This window comes from Perna viridis, chromosome 11 (genome assembly GCF_037379345.1).
Source record: "Perna viridis isolate PV_CMFRI_1.1 ecotype Kerala chromosome 11, ASM3737934v1, whole genome shotgun sequence".
NCBI lineage: Eukaryota > Metazoa > Mollusca > Bivalvia > Mytilida > Mytilidae > Perna > Perna viridis.
The window spans coordinates 3,425,343-3,444,376 of record NC_142455.1 but is presented as its reverse complement, the minus strand read 5'-3'; the positions used below and the strand labels follow the sequence as shown (position 1 = coordinate 3,444,376).

Here is a 19,034-nt window from a genome sequence, read left to right as displayed (position 1 = left end):
TATAATAATGATCATTTCAGCAATTGAAAGCTATTGGCTAAACCAAACAGATTTGGAGATTTATGCAAAAATCTGCTGTCTGACCACATTGTTCTATTTTTAGAAATGGCAGCCAAGTTTTTTCAGCAATTAAAAATATGTCATTTCGTTAAGGATACCCTATGAAACAAAAATGTCAACTTTCAATGAATTCTGTAGAGTAGTTTCTGAGGAGAAGATCTTTTGAAGTAATAACATCATAAACAGAAAAAAACGTCCAAAAAGGGCAATAATTCCAACATGGGTCAACAAATTTTCCCAAAAATTTGACCACAGATAGATCTCTTCATGCTGAATAACTTTACCCCGTGTCAGAATTTGGTTAAACCTCACCATTTTGGAGATATATGCAAAAATCTGCTGTCTGACCCCAATGTTCAATTTTTAGTAACAGCTGCCACGCATTATAACAAATCAAAAATCCAAATGGTCATTTTTTTAAGGATGCCCTTTAAAACAATAATACCAACTTTCATTGAATTCTGTGAAGTAGTTTCTGATGAGAATATTTTTTAAAATAATAACATTAAAAAACAGCAAAAAATGTCAAAAAAGGGCAATAACTCCAACGTGGGTCAACAGATTTTCACCAAATTTTGACCACAGATAGATCTTATCATGCTGAACACTTTTATTCCGTCAGAATTTGGCTAAACATAACGGTTTAGGAGATATATGCCAAAAACTACTGTCTGACCCCTGTTCTATTTTTAGTAACGGCAGGCATGTTTTTCAACGGATCAAAAATCCCCACCATGGTTCTATGCACAATACCCAAAGGAACATTCTTACAAAGTTTGGTTCCAATTGGTCAAGTAATATCAGAGAAGATTTTTGAAAGAAACAACACTAAAAATAGCAAAAAACGTTGAAAAAGGGCAATAACTCCAACATGCCTTAATAGATTACAATGAAAATTTGACCACAGATAGATCTCATCATGCTGAACACTTTTACCCTGTCAGAATTTGGCTAAACCTAACAATTTTGGAGATATATGTGAAAAACTACAGTCTGACCCCTACGTTCTGTTTTTAGTAACAGCAGCCATGTTTTTAAACGGATCAAAAATCCCACATCAGTTCTAAGAAGGATACCCCAAGAAACATTCATACCAAGTTTGATTCAAATTGGTTGAGTAGTTTCAGAGGAGAAGAGTTTTGAAAAATTGTTAACGACAACAACGGACGATGAAGACGACTACGGACGACGGCGATGATGGACGCTAAGTGATGGTGATAGCTCACTTGGCCTTCGGCCAGGTGAGCTAAAAATGGATGAACTGTTGCAAAATTTTCCTCAGTCTACCTGCTACTTTTTCTTTTTTTCTGCTACTTAAAATACAACTGACATCCCTTTCTCTTCAAATTGAAAGGGTTTTTCTTTAATACTTTTCTGAGGAATATGAGAAAAAAATGTGATCATTTTTTTTATACTTATCAGAAAAATTGCTTAAATATAAGGGGTCGAAATTAAAACTCTCCTTTGGCAAGCAATTTTCATGACAGGAAAGTCAAAATAGAACAGAATTTACCCATTGGGCCACATAATGCTGGATGTATGTTATCTCCACTATATGTACATTTAAGAGCAGGTCAATTCAGTTGGCCACAACTTGCCCACTTGACCAGGTTTCTCTTGTTTTAAATCCTTAAGTATACATGTATATATGAAATTTCATATTCACTAAACAGTGAAACAGTGAGAATTTCATCTGACCCAGCAATCCTCCATTTTTTTTATTTGGATACTGTTATGTTTGATTCAGACTAATGGTGAAACTGATCATGTGGAATCCAGGATTTGTTTAGTATGGTGATGTTTGGTTTACAATTTAAAGTATTATTGTAATAATCACATACATGTACCTAAAAAAATCAAGAGCTGCTATAAAAACATTAAAGAAACCAAAGCTTAGTCTAATTAAATATAAAAAAAACCTTTGAAAAGAGGACACAATTTTTGTATTGGAAAGACTCTGCCATCCTGATTTTCTGCCAATGGTAATATTAAAGACAGCCTTAAACTCTGGCTCATCAAAGCATGGAAACGCTTTCCTAGCATCAGTTGGCTGGAACTGGGTGGTAGCAAGATATCTGCAAAATATATTAATGCTATGAAACGGATAAAACCAGAGAAGTACGGAAATCTGATGAAAATGGCTGGATGTGAGAAGTAAACATCCTAAACATCCTAGATTTTTGAATATAAATTTAAACTCGATCAAACTGATACAAAAAATAAAATTTTTCGCACTATAAAAATACCTCCCTTATTCAGAGAAAAATTATCTGTATGTGTCTTGCATGTATTTTCCTATTAAAGCCAAATTTGAAGGTTGTTTGTAGGACTGAGGGGCAACTGCTCATTTATTAATTTAAAATGGAGGTTTTTCCAATCCCTTTTGGGATTAGAGATTTTTCATCTGTCCACTCAAAATAAACGATTGGTCTTTTGAATTCTAGTTCATAATGGCACTTGTTTAAAATGGCACCTGTGAAGTTAAAATGGCACCTGGTTAAAATGGCACTTAGGTCAAAATGGCACTCATCATAAATGTAATCATTTAATAAAATGTGCACTGAAAATAAAGTTACCAATGATTAAACAAAGTATATCAGATCAATATTTACAAGAACAAAATGCATATATCAGTAATTCTTCAAAATTATCTTCTTATAGAAAACTCTAAAGGTCTGGAACAGAGTAGACCAAATTATATAGATGATTTGTCTAAACTGGCCGAGAGATCCATATCCAAAATAAGAATTAGCTCTCATCAGTTTATGATTGAGAAAGGAAGACAAGTCAATATTCCAACAGACAAAAGAATATGCCCCATATGCCACATTAACATTGAAGACGAAGAACATTTCTTATTTGAGTGTGATTTATACAACACACTAAGAGATGAACTAAAACTGAAAGTTCATATCAGATTGCATGGAAAAAGTCTTATCAATTGATATATGAATTATATTTTCATAACCGTTTATAACTTCAATTCAGTAAGCTACATTTGTAACTACTATACATTATAATACATGTTCAATATGTTCAATTCATGTATGTTCAATATTGGCCAAAACCACGTATTGTATCTGTGTTATAGCTAAATAAAATATTTGTATTTATTTGTATTTAATAATATAAAAATAAATCCTCTGATATATTTAGTATTCTTCCTGGTATTTTTTGGATGTTATTTATTCTGGATAGACATAAAATTAAAGTCTTTTTGCAAGACATATCATGCATTAATTGTGATAAAAAAATGTTTTATAATTTCACCTGAATAAATTTCATTTTGTCCTTTCATTTACAATATTTTGTTCGCATGCTTTATTATTTTCATTGAATTGTTTATAAAAATGGGAAAATGTACAACACAATAAAAATACTTCGTGAAATTAAATGAAATGCCAAAAAAATAATGCGGTGTGAAATTTATCACGAATAAAAACTAGATTAAATTACAGAAGTAAATATAACATTTATAACTTTTTAAATAATCTTATAAAACTTATAAATTTTACAAATCTAATGTGGATATCAGGACATACCAAGATGGTAATTGAAGTAGTGAAATAATGTAATAAAAAAAATATAATAATACCTGTATCACCTATAAAATAAACAAAGCCATAAATTATAGCGAGCACCGCAAAGCGGTGTGTGCTCTACGGTCATTACGTGTACTTTCTAAATTTCCCGTACGGTTCCCCAATATACTAACGAAAAAAAAGTCATGTCCCGGAAAAAGTGACTGTCCTAACGGAGAAAATTCATTATTTCCTTAAATCAAACAAATAAAAAAAAGTTAAAATTACGTTTCAGTAAAAATAAATTAATCTTTTCTGATAGTTTTCAAGATTTTTTTTTTTTTTTTTTTTTTTTTTTTTAAACTTCGGGAAACACGTGGGTGTGTACGTACGTGTTAGGATGTATCTCCGCTGTTTCACTGTTGCTGTTGTCAAGAACCTAACCCGCCATGGAAAAAAATATAACTACGATTGTATTATCAATATCGAAGCATAGCTTTTCTACGATAGGAAAGGCAATCATTTTCTTGTTTGGAGTTTGCAGCTGTCGTCTGCATTTTGTTTACATGATGTGTGTAAAATATTCCCACCATCCGTGGAGAACTGCAATATTTCCGGTATCTGTACATATTGATCTGAAATGGATATTGCTGGAGATGTCCCTAAGGGATAAAAAATGTATAGTATTGCGAAGTGCTATAAAGTTATTGACCATTTTGAGGGCGAGGGGAAAGGGGGTATGGAGTTGGAATTTTGAGGAAAAAATTGTTCAATTTATTCATTTATTGAAAAAAACATTAATTAACAAGACAGATTTTCAAATAGATTTTGATTTTGCTTGATGCTTAAATATAAATAAAAGTATTGCACTTGCGAAGCAAACATTTTCATCACCGCCCCTCTATGTAATGTCCTTTATTATTTTTACGAGTCTCGCACAGTTGCAATTGGTGCACGTATGGTAAAGCTCACGGTGCTCGCTGATTTAGGCAATGTCTACTCCATATTAGGTAATTAGCAAAGCTATAAACCACAAACTAATAAACTTAATGAATTTGCAATCAAAACTTGAATAATGTTTCCTTTTCTAAATGAAATGTATATTAAAATTCATCATAAATTCGTCATATAATCATATTACAGCAGGGACATCAATTAATTAAAAAATATTTTAATGTAAACCATATTTTATTAGAAAATGCATAACAGAATACAAAACATAAATAAGAAATCGGGATTCGGAAACAAGTTTCCTTATATTAATCCGTCTCCCCATTTAAAAATATTTTACAAAAAAAAAATACAATAATAAACCAAGTGCCATTTTGACTATATTAGATGCCATTTTAACCAAGTGTCATTTTAACCATATGCCATTTTATCTATTTACATAGGTGCCATTTTGACCATGCAAGTGTCATTCTAACCAGCACCCGATCTCTTACCTTACTTAAACAGTACAAACCTTCTCTGGTCGCCTTCCATGTATGAACTAAGATAAAATCCTTTCAGATCAGTTGCTAGTTTACCCGTGAATTCAATAGTAATAAGGTAAAAGTGGCCCTTGACTAACTCCTTGTCCAGTTTCAGATGCAGGAATTGTCGATCTTGGTCTTCCGTAAGCTCAAAAACGAAATCTCCTTCCGTATGATCTTCGGGGATAAACGTAATTTCATTTCCCTTGATTTGTAGTTTATTTGAATGAAGTGTTACAGTATTTGTTTCCTTTCGACATTCAACTCGAATTCCTACTTTCCCGCGAAAATAGAATTTTGATTCGTCGTTTCCATAGAGATATGGGGTAATGTCAAGGTCATATTGTTGTGGATACACATTTTTTGGCAGACGAACATCAGCTGAGGGCTGGGTAGTTGGGTACGTTGCCTGACGTGTTGTAGTCACGCGAGTCGGAACGGTGCTCGGTGGCGCCTGTGTTTGAGTTGCCTCTGAGGTTTTCTTCGGACATGCAGCACCTTCAAAAAGTATATGAAAAAAATTCGTATTTTTGTATTTATTGAATAATTAGCTAAAATAATCTTCCTTATGACTGTGTGATTGATTGAAAGACAGAAATGTCACAAAAGTCATTAGCTATTTTTAGTGGACTATTTTAAGTGTTCAACTGGGCATATTCGGCAAGGAAAATAATGGTGTTTTTTACATACAAAAACTTAACTTTCTCTTAAAGTATCTAAAGCAGGTAAATCTTATTATGATTCTCATATCAGTAAACCATTTTTCTTGCATTATAATTATCAGTTTTAGAGAAAAATTCCTTGTCCTGTCATATTGAGGTCCATTTGTGTCTGCCTGGGGTACCAAAATGCATATTCTAGGTTACATGGGTACGCTGGTTACATTAACTAAAGTTAATATAAGGTTACAGTAAATTTGAATTTTTTTCTAAACCCATGTTACACTGGTTACATGGGTTACATCTCAATATTTATATTTTCCTTCGATAATTTCTCAGTTTTAAGTGCATTTTAAGCCAGGTTACGTGAGTACACTGGTTACATTAACTAAAGTTAATGTTACAATAAATTTGAATTTCTTTCTAAACCCAGGTTACAATGGTTACGTGGGTTACATCTGAGGAGTTAATATTTTCCTTGTACAGTTTCTCAATTTTTAGTGCATTTTTAGTCAGGTTACATGGGTACACTGGTTACATTAACCTTATATTTAGTATATATTAATGTAATCAGTGTACCTATGTAGCCTGACTAAAAATGCACAAAATATTGAGAAACTGTACAAGGAAAATATTAAATATTAAAATGCAACCCATATGTAACAATTGTAACCAGTGTAACATGGGTTTAGAAATCAATTCAAATTTACTGTAACCTTAAATTTAGTTAATGTAACCAGTGTACCCATGTAACGTGACTAAAAATGCACTAAAAATTGAGAAACTGTACAAGGAAAATATTAAATATTAAAATGCAACCCATGTAACCATTGTAACCAGTGTAACCTGGGTTTAGAAAGAAATTCAAATTTACTTTATTTTCAAGTCACCTATTGCAAATTACTGCCCTATTACTTTGTAACCATGTAACCTGATGTAACCATACATACTACTGAGGTTACAAATGCTTGTATGTTTAATTATGCACACATATTTGGACCTATCTATAAAACCACATGTTTGTAGCAGTGCAGTGATATTTTTGATTTCCTGTATGAAAATGAATACGCTAGGAGAAAAAACAAAAACTTTTATGAATATCTTGAAATCTTTATTACCAATATTGCATTGCATATTCCTGAACTGGTGTACGTGAAAAAACATGGAGGGTATAAAAATATAGTGCGGTTTTTTTTGTCTCTTTACAAAACTAATGTCTTGACAAATATATGAACAATAACTTTTAAAATAGAGCAAACATAACACTATAAGATAAAAAAAAACTTTTTGTTAAGAAAATTTAAAATTATAACATAAAAATGTTCTTCTGGAAAGGTTGGTTTGATGAGTGCAAAACGAGAGTGCAAAGTATAGAAAATGGCTTTTTATATTTCAAGACTACTTTTATGTCCGATGTTTGTGGACACGTCTTTTTTTTTTTTTTTTTTTTTTTTTTTTTTTTTTTTTTTTTTTTGCGGAAAATTGATTTTTTTTTGCGGGAAATTGATTTTTCACATGCCCTTAGAAATGCAACATACGTGGAAGTTTCATTGAATCAATTTATATATATATTTTTTTTTTAATCCTAAAAATATGCACTTCACTATAAAAGTCTATGGGAATATTAATGCAAGACTGAGACCATATAAACTGCACATTTTGATGTGCTGTACACGTGTTTCAAGGAGTATCCACTCATCAGCAGCATTACAAATATATAATCAAATATACAGAAATGAACATGTACACTGATATGAGGTCAGGGGTCAACTATTTCTAAATGGATCGTTGTAAATTCAAACTAAATTGATCGGAGTGAAAGTTGTTTAATGCTTTATTTGCATAAAAAACAATGGAATTAAACTTGAAATTTTATAAACCTAAGTGTTTGCATTTGAACCTAAGCGGTTATGTTAATGGAACTATTTTCCTGCGGCATTGGAAGATATAGTTGCAGATGCCAACAGGCTTGACATACTTATATGCTCTGGCGATTGCTGTATCAGTTCCGATCATCTACATTGATAAAAAGTCATAAAAATCTACGGTTGAATATACGCAGTTGAAGATACATGTACTGCGCAATATTTTTATTGGGTTTCCAAATTACAACAAATACCTCAGTGTATAGAGTGAACAACAAGTCAGGTCAAACACTACAACTAAAAAATCTAGGACAAAATATTTAACCCTGGTTCACCCCCAAACAATCAAACGGTTGCTTCCTACAGTACTTAGTTCATTTAAGTGACATGTAGCATGCTGACATCACGCTAATGTCACAAATGAATAATCCTGTTGCTAATCAACTGCCATTAGTATAAGTCAAGATAAATCTTAAAACGAACACTTGTTTGAACTGTTAAGTTGAATAATTGAATAGGTTTATATAAACCGAAATTTAGCGAGCCCGGTTGCATTCTTGTATGTGGATTTTTATTTAATTTTCCATTTTATTTTTTTTTTTTGTTCTTTTTTTTCCCCGACATAAATAGATCTCAAAGTATACAAGAGTAAACGAAGTTACAAAGAAATTTACTTGAATTTAAGATTTTTGTGAAAACACTTGACCGACATAGAGAAAAACTCTTAGACGATATAAATTAACTTACCTCTCAAAACACGCACGCGTGGTTTTCATTTTTCTTTTTTTCCTCCTTTTTTTTCTTTTTCTTATTTTTTTTCTTTTCCTTTCTGTTTTTCCTTTTTGACTATTTGAATAAAGCTTTTGTACTCTTGTCAATACAAAAGTGCGAAGTTAATTTTACATGACTTTCACCTTCTTCTTTTTCAAATACTTTCTGCATATATCAGAAATTATTTTTTATTTAGATTTTGTCAAAAAAGTTCATCAGTTTACTATACGGAAGAGTGCATGGAATATCTAAAAAAAGCTCATTCATTGAGTAAAACAAAATCTGCTCTTCCTAATCAGTTGCAACACCGTACAGTGTATGGCCGAAAAACATTTGTTTACATTACTACCGACCACCTAATTCAAAACTGTAGATAATTGAACTACAATGCATCTAATATCAAAACCAGAAACTATGGTCTATAGTAACTTACAGATATTATCCGAATTTGTCTGTGCCTTTGCCCGACAAGCCAAATTTAGCGTCTGACTGCCTGTCTGTGGTGCATTCTTGACAGGGCTTGCACTATCCGGAAAGTTACACTCTATTTTTCTATTTTCCGCAAAATGTACAATAATGCCTACTCCAGCTGCTACTATCAACGATAGAAAAAGTAATATAAATCCCGTAGTGATTTTCACTTGACATGCATTTTTCTCCTTAGACCGGGCTTCTCCAGAAATCCCAGCGACGTCGGAGAATTCGTACCGACCCATATCAGAAAGTTCGACGTTTCCTGTGCCACTCATAAACAAACTTCTTCTTGCCGATGAAGTGTGCGAATGAGGTGAGAATGAAATATCTGCCTAGGAATAGGGTTGGTAGGGTATGTTTACATGTAATTCGGATGAATATCGCTCTATGCTAGAGTTAGGCAAGGCAATTTGTTCCAACGTTGGTACAATAGATAACAATACCCGTAATCTCGATTGAAAGTAATGAAACCTTTTATAAGTTTGGGTAATAAAGTCTACTTGATTATCTTATCTCAATCTATACCCGTAAATTTATTAATTTAATAAATCATGTTTTCAGAATCTGGAACCAAGCAAATCCGGGCACAAGACATTCACGTTTTATCTTTAATGTGATTAATACCCCTATCTAATCTCTGGTAGAAACAGTTTAATGTTTACCATATTTGAATTTAGGATTTTCTTTTATAACTTATTCGGTAAACAAGAAAGCCCACTCCAGGTAATCCTACTTTAAGCCCCATCTTTAACGATTAATATTCTTAGAGGTTGGGTTCACTGGTGTAAAATACTGTATTCAACGACTTGATTTTATCTGCACCTTGAAAATATATTTGTTCGCAGTGTCGTAGTTTCCATATCCTCTTGCGTCTACACCGACGTGACATTTTATAAGCAACTCGGCTGGTGTTTCTGGAAAAGTAGAGGACGCTTACCCTACCGATGCACCTGGCCCCAGTTCTCAGGTTTTAGTATAGTCCGGGTTGTTCATCTACTTTCGTTTTTTGTACGCATTTTTTTATTTCGTGTTCTTTGTTATGTGTGTCTTTTCCCACCTAGTCTTTAATCTTGGAATACATCCTTTTGATTAGCAACTTGGCTCTTTTTGTATCAAGAAGCATATCGTTACTTCGTCTCATCTGGCAGACTCAATAACAAGCCTGTAAAAGTTTGCATTGCATTTGAATGCGAGGCAAAAAGATAAAGTATAATGGGAATATGTCCAATATAATTTTTATTCTCTTTCTGTGAGTGAGTATGTGGGCTTGGTAAAATTTATAATGATTTAAGTTGCCCATATAATTTGTTGTGAAAAATCAATGAACTATAATAATTGTTCAAAATAGCTAAGTTCAAATACCGTGAACCGAAAACGATTTATAATCATTTTAACTTTTAATGGATGCAATGAAGGACTTTGAAAGAAAATGGTCAAAACAATAGAAAGAGGAAAGAAGTCGCTAATCGTCAAATATTCTATGCCAGTTATATTGGCTTACTTTCAACATTCGAAATGGCACGAATACGATATGATTCAAAATCAGGTGACTTCCGCTAGAATCTTGGTTCCCTTGATATGATTACTCTTTCGTAACCGTGCACATTGACCCGAATGTTGTCCAATTAAAACAAATGGTTACATGAAGTTTTTCCAAATATTTTCGTTCCACAAGTGTCTCTTCAATGCTAACCGACCATATCATCTTTAACTGTAAATGTGATATTAGGGAAAACAAGCCATCATCCCCTCTTGTACATAATATGCATATACTTTTCTTTATTATTTCGTTTGATATTTTTCATGTTTGTACATTGTAATGTCCAAGCCAGTCATCTAAACTTAATATTGTTTCACAAGTATTTTAATAAACATATAGTTAAAAGAAACATAATGCTGTAGTGCCAACATGTTTTAAGAATGTAAATATCTTACATAAGACAAAACAGATATCAAGACTTGATAGTTAACTGTATAATTAAGGCTATACATAAATCTGGGATAAGATTATAGCACATCCGGATTAAGGACTGCATCCTAGCACTTAACATAGATGGATTAGGTGACATGAAATGGCTTTTCACATATTTTTTCATAGAGGTTCAAAAAGGGGTTTTAATATATTTGCTCTTTGTGTATATAGCTATTTTCCTTCAATGGGCCTCACCTGGAGTGAAAACAACTTTATGTTTGGTAAATTCGGCCACTTGGACAACATCACACCATAAAAACAGAACATCTCGTGATCTTACTACAAAATCCAAGATCACAAATGGTGGGGAACAAGTGGTTCTACGCTCTACATGTCAGGAAATCAAAGAAGTGCCAAACAGGCGGCCACACCAACTTACTTCATCAAAACCAGAAGTCAAACAGCCCAGGAGACCCAGGATCCAGTTGACCAAGTACTCGAAGAAATAACAGATTCACTGGACCAACAACAATAGTCTAGACAAATTAGTCAAATCCTGTGGAGTCAGAATCAAGTGGTATCAGTAACACTAATTCTAATATCCAAGTCATTAATAATTTAAGAAGGCGTAATATGGCGCATATAATTCTACAACAATTTCATGACGAGACCACCCAAGTCCCATCACTGTGGTGGACCATGTTTGAAAATTATATACAAATAAATGATCATGATAAACGGGCTGCAGCAGCCTCTTTTCCATTTCACATTCAAAGTCAGGCATTAACCTAGTACCATTCGTTGCCTGAGGGAACGAAAAAGGACATTGATCTTTTAAAACCCTAATTTTTAAAAGAGATCTAAACAAAGACATACCAACACTGAGCTATATAGGTTGCAGCAATATCTACATGAGACTGGGATGCAATATTTAACACGTGTCTAAAACTTACAAAATGGAGTGCAAAATATGAGTGAAGAAACAATTATAGGTTTAACAGTTCATACCGGTGCACCTGGTCCATGCTCCCAGTTTTTAGTGGAGTCCGAGTTGCTCATTTACTTTTGTTACTTTGTATGTATGATTTTAGTTACTTTATGTTCTTTGTTGTGTATGTCTGTTTTCCATGTCTGGTCTTTGTCCATGGATTACATTCTTTTGATTACCACTATAATCTTGGTTCCCTTGATTACTCATTCATGGACTGCAGCACAATATTAAACCGTTTGTTGTGGGAAAAGATCCCAAAATCATGAACCAGCTTAGACAAGCTATACAGTTAGCAACAAGTGTTGCAGAGTGTACACCAGCAACACCTGTACCAGTAAATACGACCGTTCAGCATCAAGCAGCACAAAATACATATACCAACAATACTTCCAATGCTACTTCTATTAATGATTTATGTTCTTCCATTGTAGAAGGTATCCGATCTGCATTTAAAGAAGAGATGATGGCATTTTCATATGAAAAAAAAGGGACAATACCAGTCAAGGGGTCAGTACTGGTCAAGGCACAATCACAATCAAAGTGCATCAACTGTGGTAAGTCACATGTAAGGGATAGGAGAAAATGTCCTGCATTTAATGTTAAATGTCGTCATTGTGTCAAGTTAGGTCATTACAAAGAGGTATGCTGGCAAAAAGATCGAGAACAACAACAAAACGAACAAAATTAAAATTGACTAGTCAGAAAAGGGAAAAGACAAAACAGGCTAAAATTACAAAGTCGTTGAACAAAGAAATCATCTCAAATTCAAACCATGTTTTACAAATCTCAGCATTAAGGGGCAATTTAGCACACATCACTGTCGAAAGTCAAAATGTTAAGGCATTAGTTGACAAAGGAGCGAGCACCAGTTGATGTTCCCTCAACCTTCTCAAATCTTTAAATTTTGACCTCTCACAAATACAAAAATGCCAAGTTCAAGATGCTGTAGGTGTAGGAGGTGAACATCATTCAATCATAGGTCTCATACTTTTGTCTTTCAACATAAAACACATGTCATTCATATACAAGATTCATTTTTTTTTCAAAAATGCAAGAGAGTCTGATTCTTGGATTTGACTTTTCAAGAAAACACAGAGCAAACATTGATTGTCCAACACATACTTTACACATCCCAGAACAATCACACACTATATTGCGTTAGACAGTGGCTTAGCAAGAACAAAAAGATACATGAAAATCAAACCAATGCATCAAGTTGATATACCAATTAAAGTGTCACATATCAAAATATCATTGCACTGCTAGAACCTTTACAAAAATCTACCGACACAGTCACTCGCTCAAAATGCTTAATCAAACTAGATGAAACTGCTGACTCATGCATCAGGATCATGAATCCAACAACGAAAACTATACATTTACCAGCAAATGTAGTCGTTGCATCAGTCTGCCAAGTTGAATCCAATTCAATCACACCATTACAAGACACACCAAATGATGAAAACCAACACACTACATGTACCATAAATCATACAGAAGATCAACCATGTTTAGATTTTGACTTGAACCACTCAGACCTAACAGAAGAACAAAAACATTGCTTCTATCATTTTTACACATAAACAGAAAAGCAAAAGATTTAAGTCAATTAGGGTTATGATCTATACAAACACACAATAGATAACGGAGACACAACACCGATCAGAAAAAGATTTTACAGATAATCACCAACAGTCTTAGATGCAATGAACAAACAGCTAGAAAAAATGCTAAAACATGACATAATTGAAGAGTCAAACAGTGAGTTGCAGCACCAGTGGTAATGTGCAGAAAGAAAAATGGTGAACTTAGATTTTGCTGTGATTTTCGTGCACTGAACAAAGTTACAAAGCCAAATTTTTTCCCACTGCCACGCATTGAAGATGTGCTAGACTCCCTAGGGCGTTGGCAGGCTCAGATATTCAGTACACTGGATCTGTTGTCAGGCTAGTGGCAATGTCCATTGGATCCAACTGATTTTTGATAGATTGATAGCAGCAAACCTTACACTCAATCCAAGCAAATGTCAGTTCGCTCGCAAAAATGTCATTTACTTGGGCCACAAAATATCAAAACTAGGGGTTGAAGTTGATCATGAAAAAATTGAAGCAGTAAAATCTTTTCCAGTTCCAAAAAATGAAAAGGACATAAAAAGCTTTCTGGGTTTATGTGGTTATCACAGGCGGTTTGTCAAAGGTTTCAGCAACATTGCATGTCCACTTACAACTAACAAACTTAACAAAAGAAAGGGTTACATTTTAATGGACAGAGCCATGTCAGTCGGCATTTGACACATTAAAACATGCACTTTAATCAGCACCAATACTAGCATACCCAGACATGTCCAAAGACTCAATTCTCACCACAGATGCAAGCGGCACAGCTATAGGTTATTACCTTTCACAGTTACATGAAAACAAACAAGAAAAAGTCATAGCTAATGGTGGTAGAAGTATGACAGAAGCTGAAAGAAAATGGTCAGCTAGTGAACATGAATGTTTAGCAATCCTAGAAGGAATAAAATACTACCATGTATATTTAACATCCAAACATTTCAAAGTTTACACTGATCACAGAGCACTCAAATTTCTTAACAACATTAAACAGATTTCTGGTCCTTTGGCTAGATGGTCAGTTCTGTTACAAGGGTATGATATGGAGAGAGGGCAAAAGCAATGTAGTTGCTGACTCTCTCTAAAGGCGTAGCTATCCTGAGACAAGGGAGGTTGATGTCACTGAGCTAGAGGATAGCATACCCATTGTCAACTCAATGAACAGTACAGACAATGCTGCTCTTGAAGTGATATTTCTTTACAATGAACCAACAGTAACAAAACCACCAACAATTGCAGAAATCACAGTTTCAGGCATTATACTAGTTGACATAGGCAAAATACAAAGTGAATGTGCACACTTTTGTCATTTGTACACATACCTTAAATCACAAGACTCACCAGATGATGAAAAAATTGCACGCAAAATCACAATTGAAGCAAATCAGTACATCATGCAAGATGGAGTCCTGTACCACCAATATGAACCAAGGTACAAGGGAAAAAAATATGACAGATTCATTAAACAACTTGCATTACCACGCACACTTCGAAATGATCTTATGAAAGCATACCATGATCAAGGACACTTTGGATTTGATCGCACATACAGGTCAATACAGCAAAAATACTTCTTCCCAGGCATGTATCAAGCTGTAGCAGATTACTGTAAGGCTTGTGATCCATGTCAAAAAGCAAAGTACCCACCCACCACACTCAAAAAGAGTTCCAATGACACCAATGCCAATCACAGACACCTTTTCAAGATGTCACATGGACTTGATTGGTCAATTCAAAAAAGGGACAAAACAAGGTTATCGCTTTATATTGATCTTAGTAGATTCATTCAGTAAATGGGTTGAAGCTCATCCTGTTAGATCTGAAACCGCTGAAGAAATTGCTACAGTCATGTACAAAGAAATCTTTACACGCTATGGAAGTCCACACTCTATTTGCACTGATAGAGGACAAGGTTTCATGACCAAACTTGTGGCAGCAGTTAACCACATTTTCAATGTCAAACGGTTTCACAAGCTCATACCAGCCACAAACAAACTCTATAGCAGAACGCACAAACTAAACCATCATACAATGCTTACGAACTGTAGTAGATGAGTCACAGTCCAACTGGCCTGAGTTACTACCAGGAGTACTTATGGCATTTCGTATGCCACGATCAGCATCATCACAATTTTCACCTTATCATCTTGTTTTTGGAAAAGAGATGAATATATATTTTATGCAAATCTCATTCCACGAGAAGATATAAACAAAAATTTGAAGAAAACACATTGACAACATTATCAACAATTTAAAAATTGCCAAAACAACTGCAACTGAAAACTTGCACAACAACAACAGAAACAACATTATGACAAAAACACAGGAGTTCCAGACTTTAAAATCAACGACAGATTGCTTCTTTACACTCCAAGAGTTCCAGTAGGGTACTCATCCAAACTGTACAAAAAACAAGATGGACCATTTTACATTGTTGACAAGGGTCCAAACTACACTTACAAACTTCGAAGGTGTGGTACAAACAAAGAAATCAAGAGTTTAGTCAATGCCAATAGACTCGAACATTACCATGATCCAGATCACAGACAAAATTTAAATGCACCAGGACCAGACGTCCCATGTCCAGAATTACATAGACCAGTACAACCAAACATACCACAGCAACAACACAATAATGAAAACATATACAAAAATGAAAACACAAACAATGAACCAGAGGTTCAAATGGATGACAGGGAATATCCCATAGAAAAAATCCTTCCTTCAAAAAAGGTCAATGGTAAAAAGGTGTACCTCATCAAATGGAAAGGTTATACGGGTTCATCATGGCAACCTGCAGAAAACTTGTCAGGATACAATTACACATTATCATGCAACAAAAACACAACAGGGTAGGAAACGAAAACGTCCACATGGAAATCCCTGCTTTAGAAAATGAGTCATACACACAAGGCAAAATAAATGAAATAGTGAAAGCTTCATTTTGCCATTTATAGGAATACAATTTACTCTGTACATTACACATTTTACTGGTTAACCATTTTTCATTTTACATGTCTATTGTTATAGTTAACATAGAAGCATTTTACATTTCACACTACAGTGTTTTGCATTTCACTTTCGAGTATTTTACATTTTGCATTTAAGCATTTTACATTTTGCATTTAAGCATTTTACATTTTGCATTTAAGCATTTTACATTTAACAATTGCAAACAACTCTTCATACATTTTTGTCTTCTATGATCTCTAGTGTAGTGTTTGTCAAAATTATGAGCTTGTTCTCATGTTACATAGTGCTATTAGGGAATTGATCCTCCCTTAAACGATAAACACTGCCGTCTTAAAATTTCTTCATCTTTGTTTTCAGTAGAAGTACTAAGATTTGCCTGCCTTCTTATGATAATAAGTATGGTCGAGGGTATGTCAACAGACAGAGAAAGCTTACAACGTATTAAGTATGGAGTACTCTTTACCAAACAAGCTAAACTACTACCCAGCTGTGAATATTGGACTCATACCTTTAAAATACCCTTACCATGAAAACAAGGACATGAAGTATTTAAAAAGTGTGATATTATACATAGCCATTGTTTTATCTTGAATCAAATAGTGTCTCAGTTATCAGCGATGAGAACACAAGTATCAACAAATTTAAACCAAACAATGGACATGGTACATAACATGTTAAAACATACAGATGTAACAATTAAATCTGACACTGAATCTAGAACCCGCCGTGGATTGTTTGATTTTATAGGATCCATTTCAAAATCTCTATTCGGCACAGCAACCGTAGATGATGTCAACCGATTGGCTAAACACATAAACATTTGGATAAATAAGAACAATGCTTTTGCAAAAGACCTTACACATCATGATGAATTATTGTCCTCATTCATGAAAAAAAAACAAATGAAAGGTTTGACAATGTAATCAATGGTATTGAAAACAACTATGAAGGTATTAAGAATATTACAAAAGAAACAGCTAAATTCGTTGCCCATTTCGAACGAGTTAACATGAAACTGTCAAACTTTCTGATTAAGCAAATAAATGAAACTACAGAAATTAACAAATATTGAGAAGAACTCAAGGGGGCAATACACGAATTAAGGGAAAATTGTCACCATTTTTGTTAAGGCCACATGTTCTAAAAATGACTTTACAACATATTCAAAATATTTTGAATTCTAAGTACAAGGGATTTTTTCTAGCAAGCACAGATCCATCTTTTTCTATGCACATGCAAACATCTTATATGCACGACATCACAACGTTTTATTCATCAGTATCAAATTTCCTATATCAACCTTTTTAACACCTCTTACATTATACAAAATACATACATACCCTGTACCTATAAACACTTCAAGAATCATGCCACACAGCTTTCAAATCTTCTAGAATACTTGATAATTTGCACAGCTCACAAACACTATCTTAAATCATGTGAAGGATCAGACGCATTACTTTGCAAAAGTTGATTTCCACTTTTATCTTCAGTTGCACCCACTTGTTCAATTGCATTACATTACAAACAAAAAGTACATTCAGAATGTGACTTCAAATTCATTACAAATACAATACAACCTGATTTAACCTCTGACGGTATTTGGTTTATCAAACAAACACTATCTCATCTGATTGTCCCTCAGGACACCAAATAAACAAAGGATGTGCATTTTGCCTTGTACAGGTTCCATGTTTATGCTGTCAAAACTGATTTATTGTTTATTCCTGCTAAAATTGGAAAATGTCAGAATCACACAGAATAACTATTGTACACCCTGTAAACCTAGCGTTAATACAACACTTTCCATGCATTTGGAGGAGCAGAAAGGCTCGTGGCCGATCCTCCTCTGGGCTTTGCGGAGATCGTACTCTCCCACAATCCTCACTTTTACGCCCGACCATAGGGTGGTAAATTTGGGTACGTATATAATCTCGTGGATACGGTGCAAGACCTTACCGCGGGCAATCTTAGCGCCACACCGATAGCATACCTCGGGGTAAAGCTTCGAATGCCTCTTGCACTTATCACTGCCCGATATGGAGGGATACGTGCACTGATGGCCGCGGACGGTCTTGATGCAGCACGAGAGTCCTGGCGGCTGCTTACTTAAGTTTGCGGGAGGGCTGGAAATTATAGGTCCTTCCTTCGAAATCCTGATCATCGATGCGGCGAGCGTACCTTTCAGCTCCACATCTACTGCAGCAATACCCCGGGATATCGCCATTAATAAGCACGCGCTCCCACCGGTTCTTGCATTCAGGGGGTAGTTGTGGGGGCTTGGGGGCATTCTCCCGTTGATTCCCCAGGAAAAATTCCTGCAAGTGATCCATTCTTTATCTTAGACTCGATAGAAATCGTCTAGATTGCATCGATATTTCCCAGCCGTCTTGGGGCTTGTGAGATCGATGGTCATAAATCCGTGAGGCTTGGCCCAGCAGTGATCGCATAGGGCATCGAATTGAGCCGGGGTGAGATCGCCGCAATGGTCCCGGCGGATATGATCGCGATTTTTGGCATCCTGCTCAAAGAGGCAGATGAAGTTGGCATTCTCCCGGATCGATTGCCGCGGGAGCTTGAAGTAATTTTTGGCAGAGGTAGAAGCAGTCCACGTTATTATGGCGACCGCGCACGTAGTAGTCTTCGCACTTGCTCTGCTTGCTCAGCATCAAGTCGTCTTGCGGGTGGGATCGAGCTCTCGAGGATCCGGCACATCGCTC

The 19,034-nt window shown here is 34.7% G+C and overlaps 1 protein-coding gene and 1 pseudogene across 2 annotated transcripts in view; one reads left to right on the top strand and one right to left on the bottom strand.

Moving 5' to 3' along the window:
• LOC148602352 (uncharacterized) overlaps window positions 1-9,287 on the bottom strand; it is a 101,449-nt gene extending 92,162 nt beyond the window's left edge. The window contains exons 1-3 of one of the 2 annotated variants that reach the window (XR_015916843.1): window positions 8,785-9,287; window positions 5,047-5,554; window positions 1,980-2,135 (exon numbers count right to left, since the gene is read on the bottom strand). Coding sequence is in view for 1 of the 2 variants with exons in the window: in XM_088553520.1 (XP_088409646.1) it covers window positions 1,980-2,135; window positions 5,047-5,554; window positions 8,785-9,100 (980 nt within the window). In the remaining variant the exon portion in view is untranslated. The remainder of the gene's footprint in view (window positions 1-1,979; window positions 2,136-5,046; window positions 5,555-8,784) is intronic. The other variant, XM_088553520.1, reaches the window with a different exon arrangement.
• Window positions 9,288-11,367: 2,080 nt separating this feature from the next.
• On the top strand, window positions 11,368-18,228 carry LOC148602351 (uncharacterized; annotated as a pseudogene).
• The last annotated feature ends 806 nt before the right edge of the window (window positions 18,229-19,034 follow it).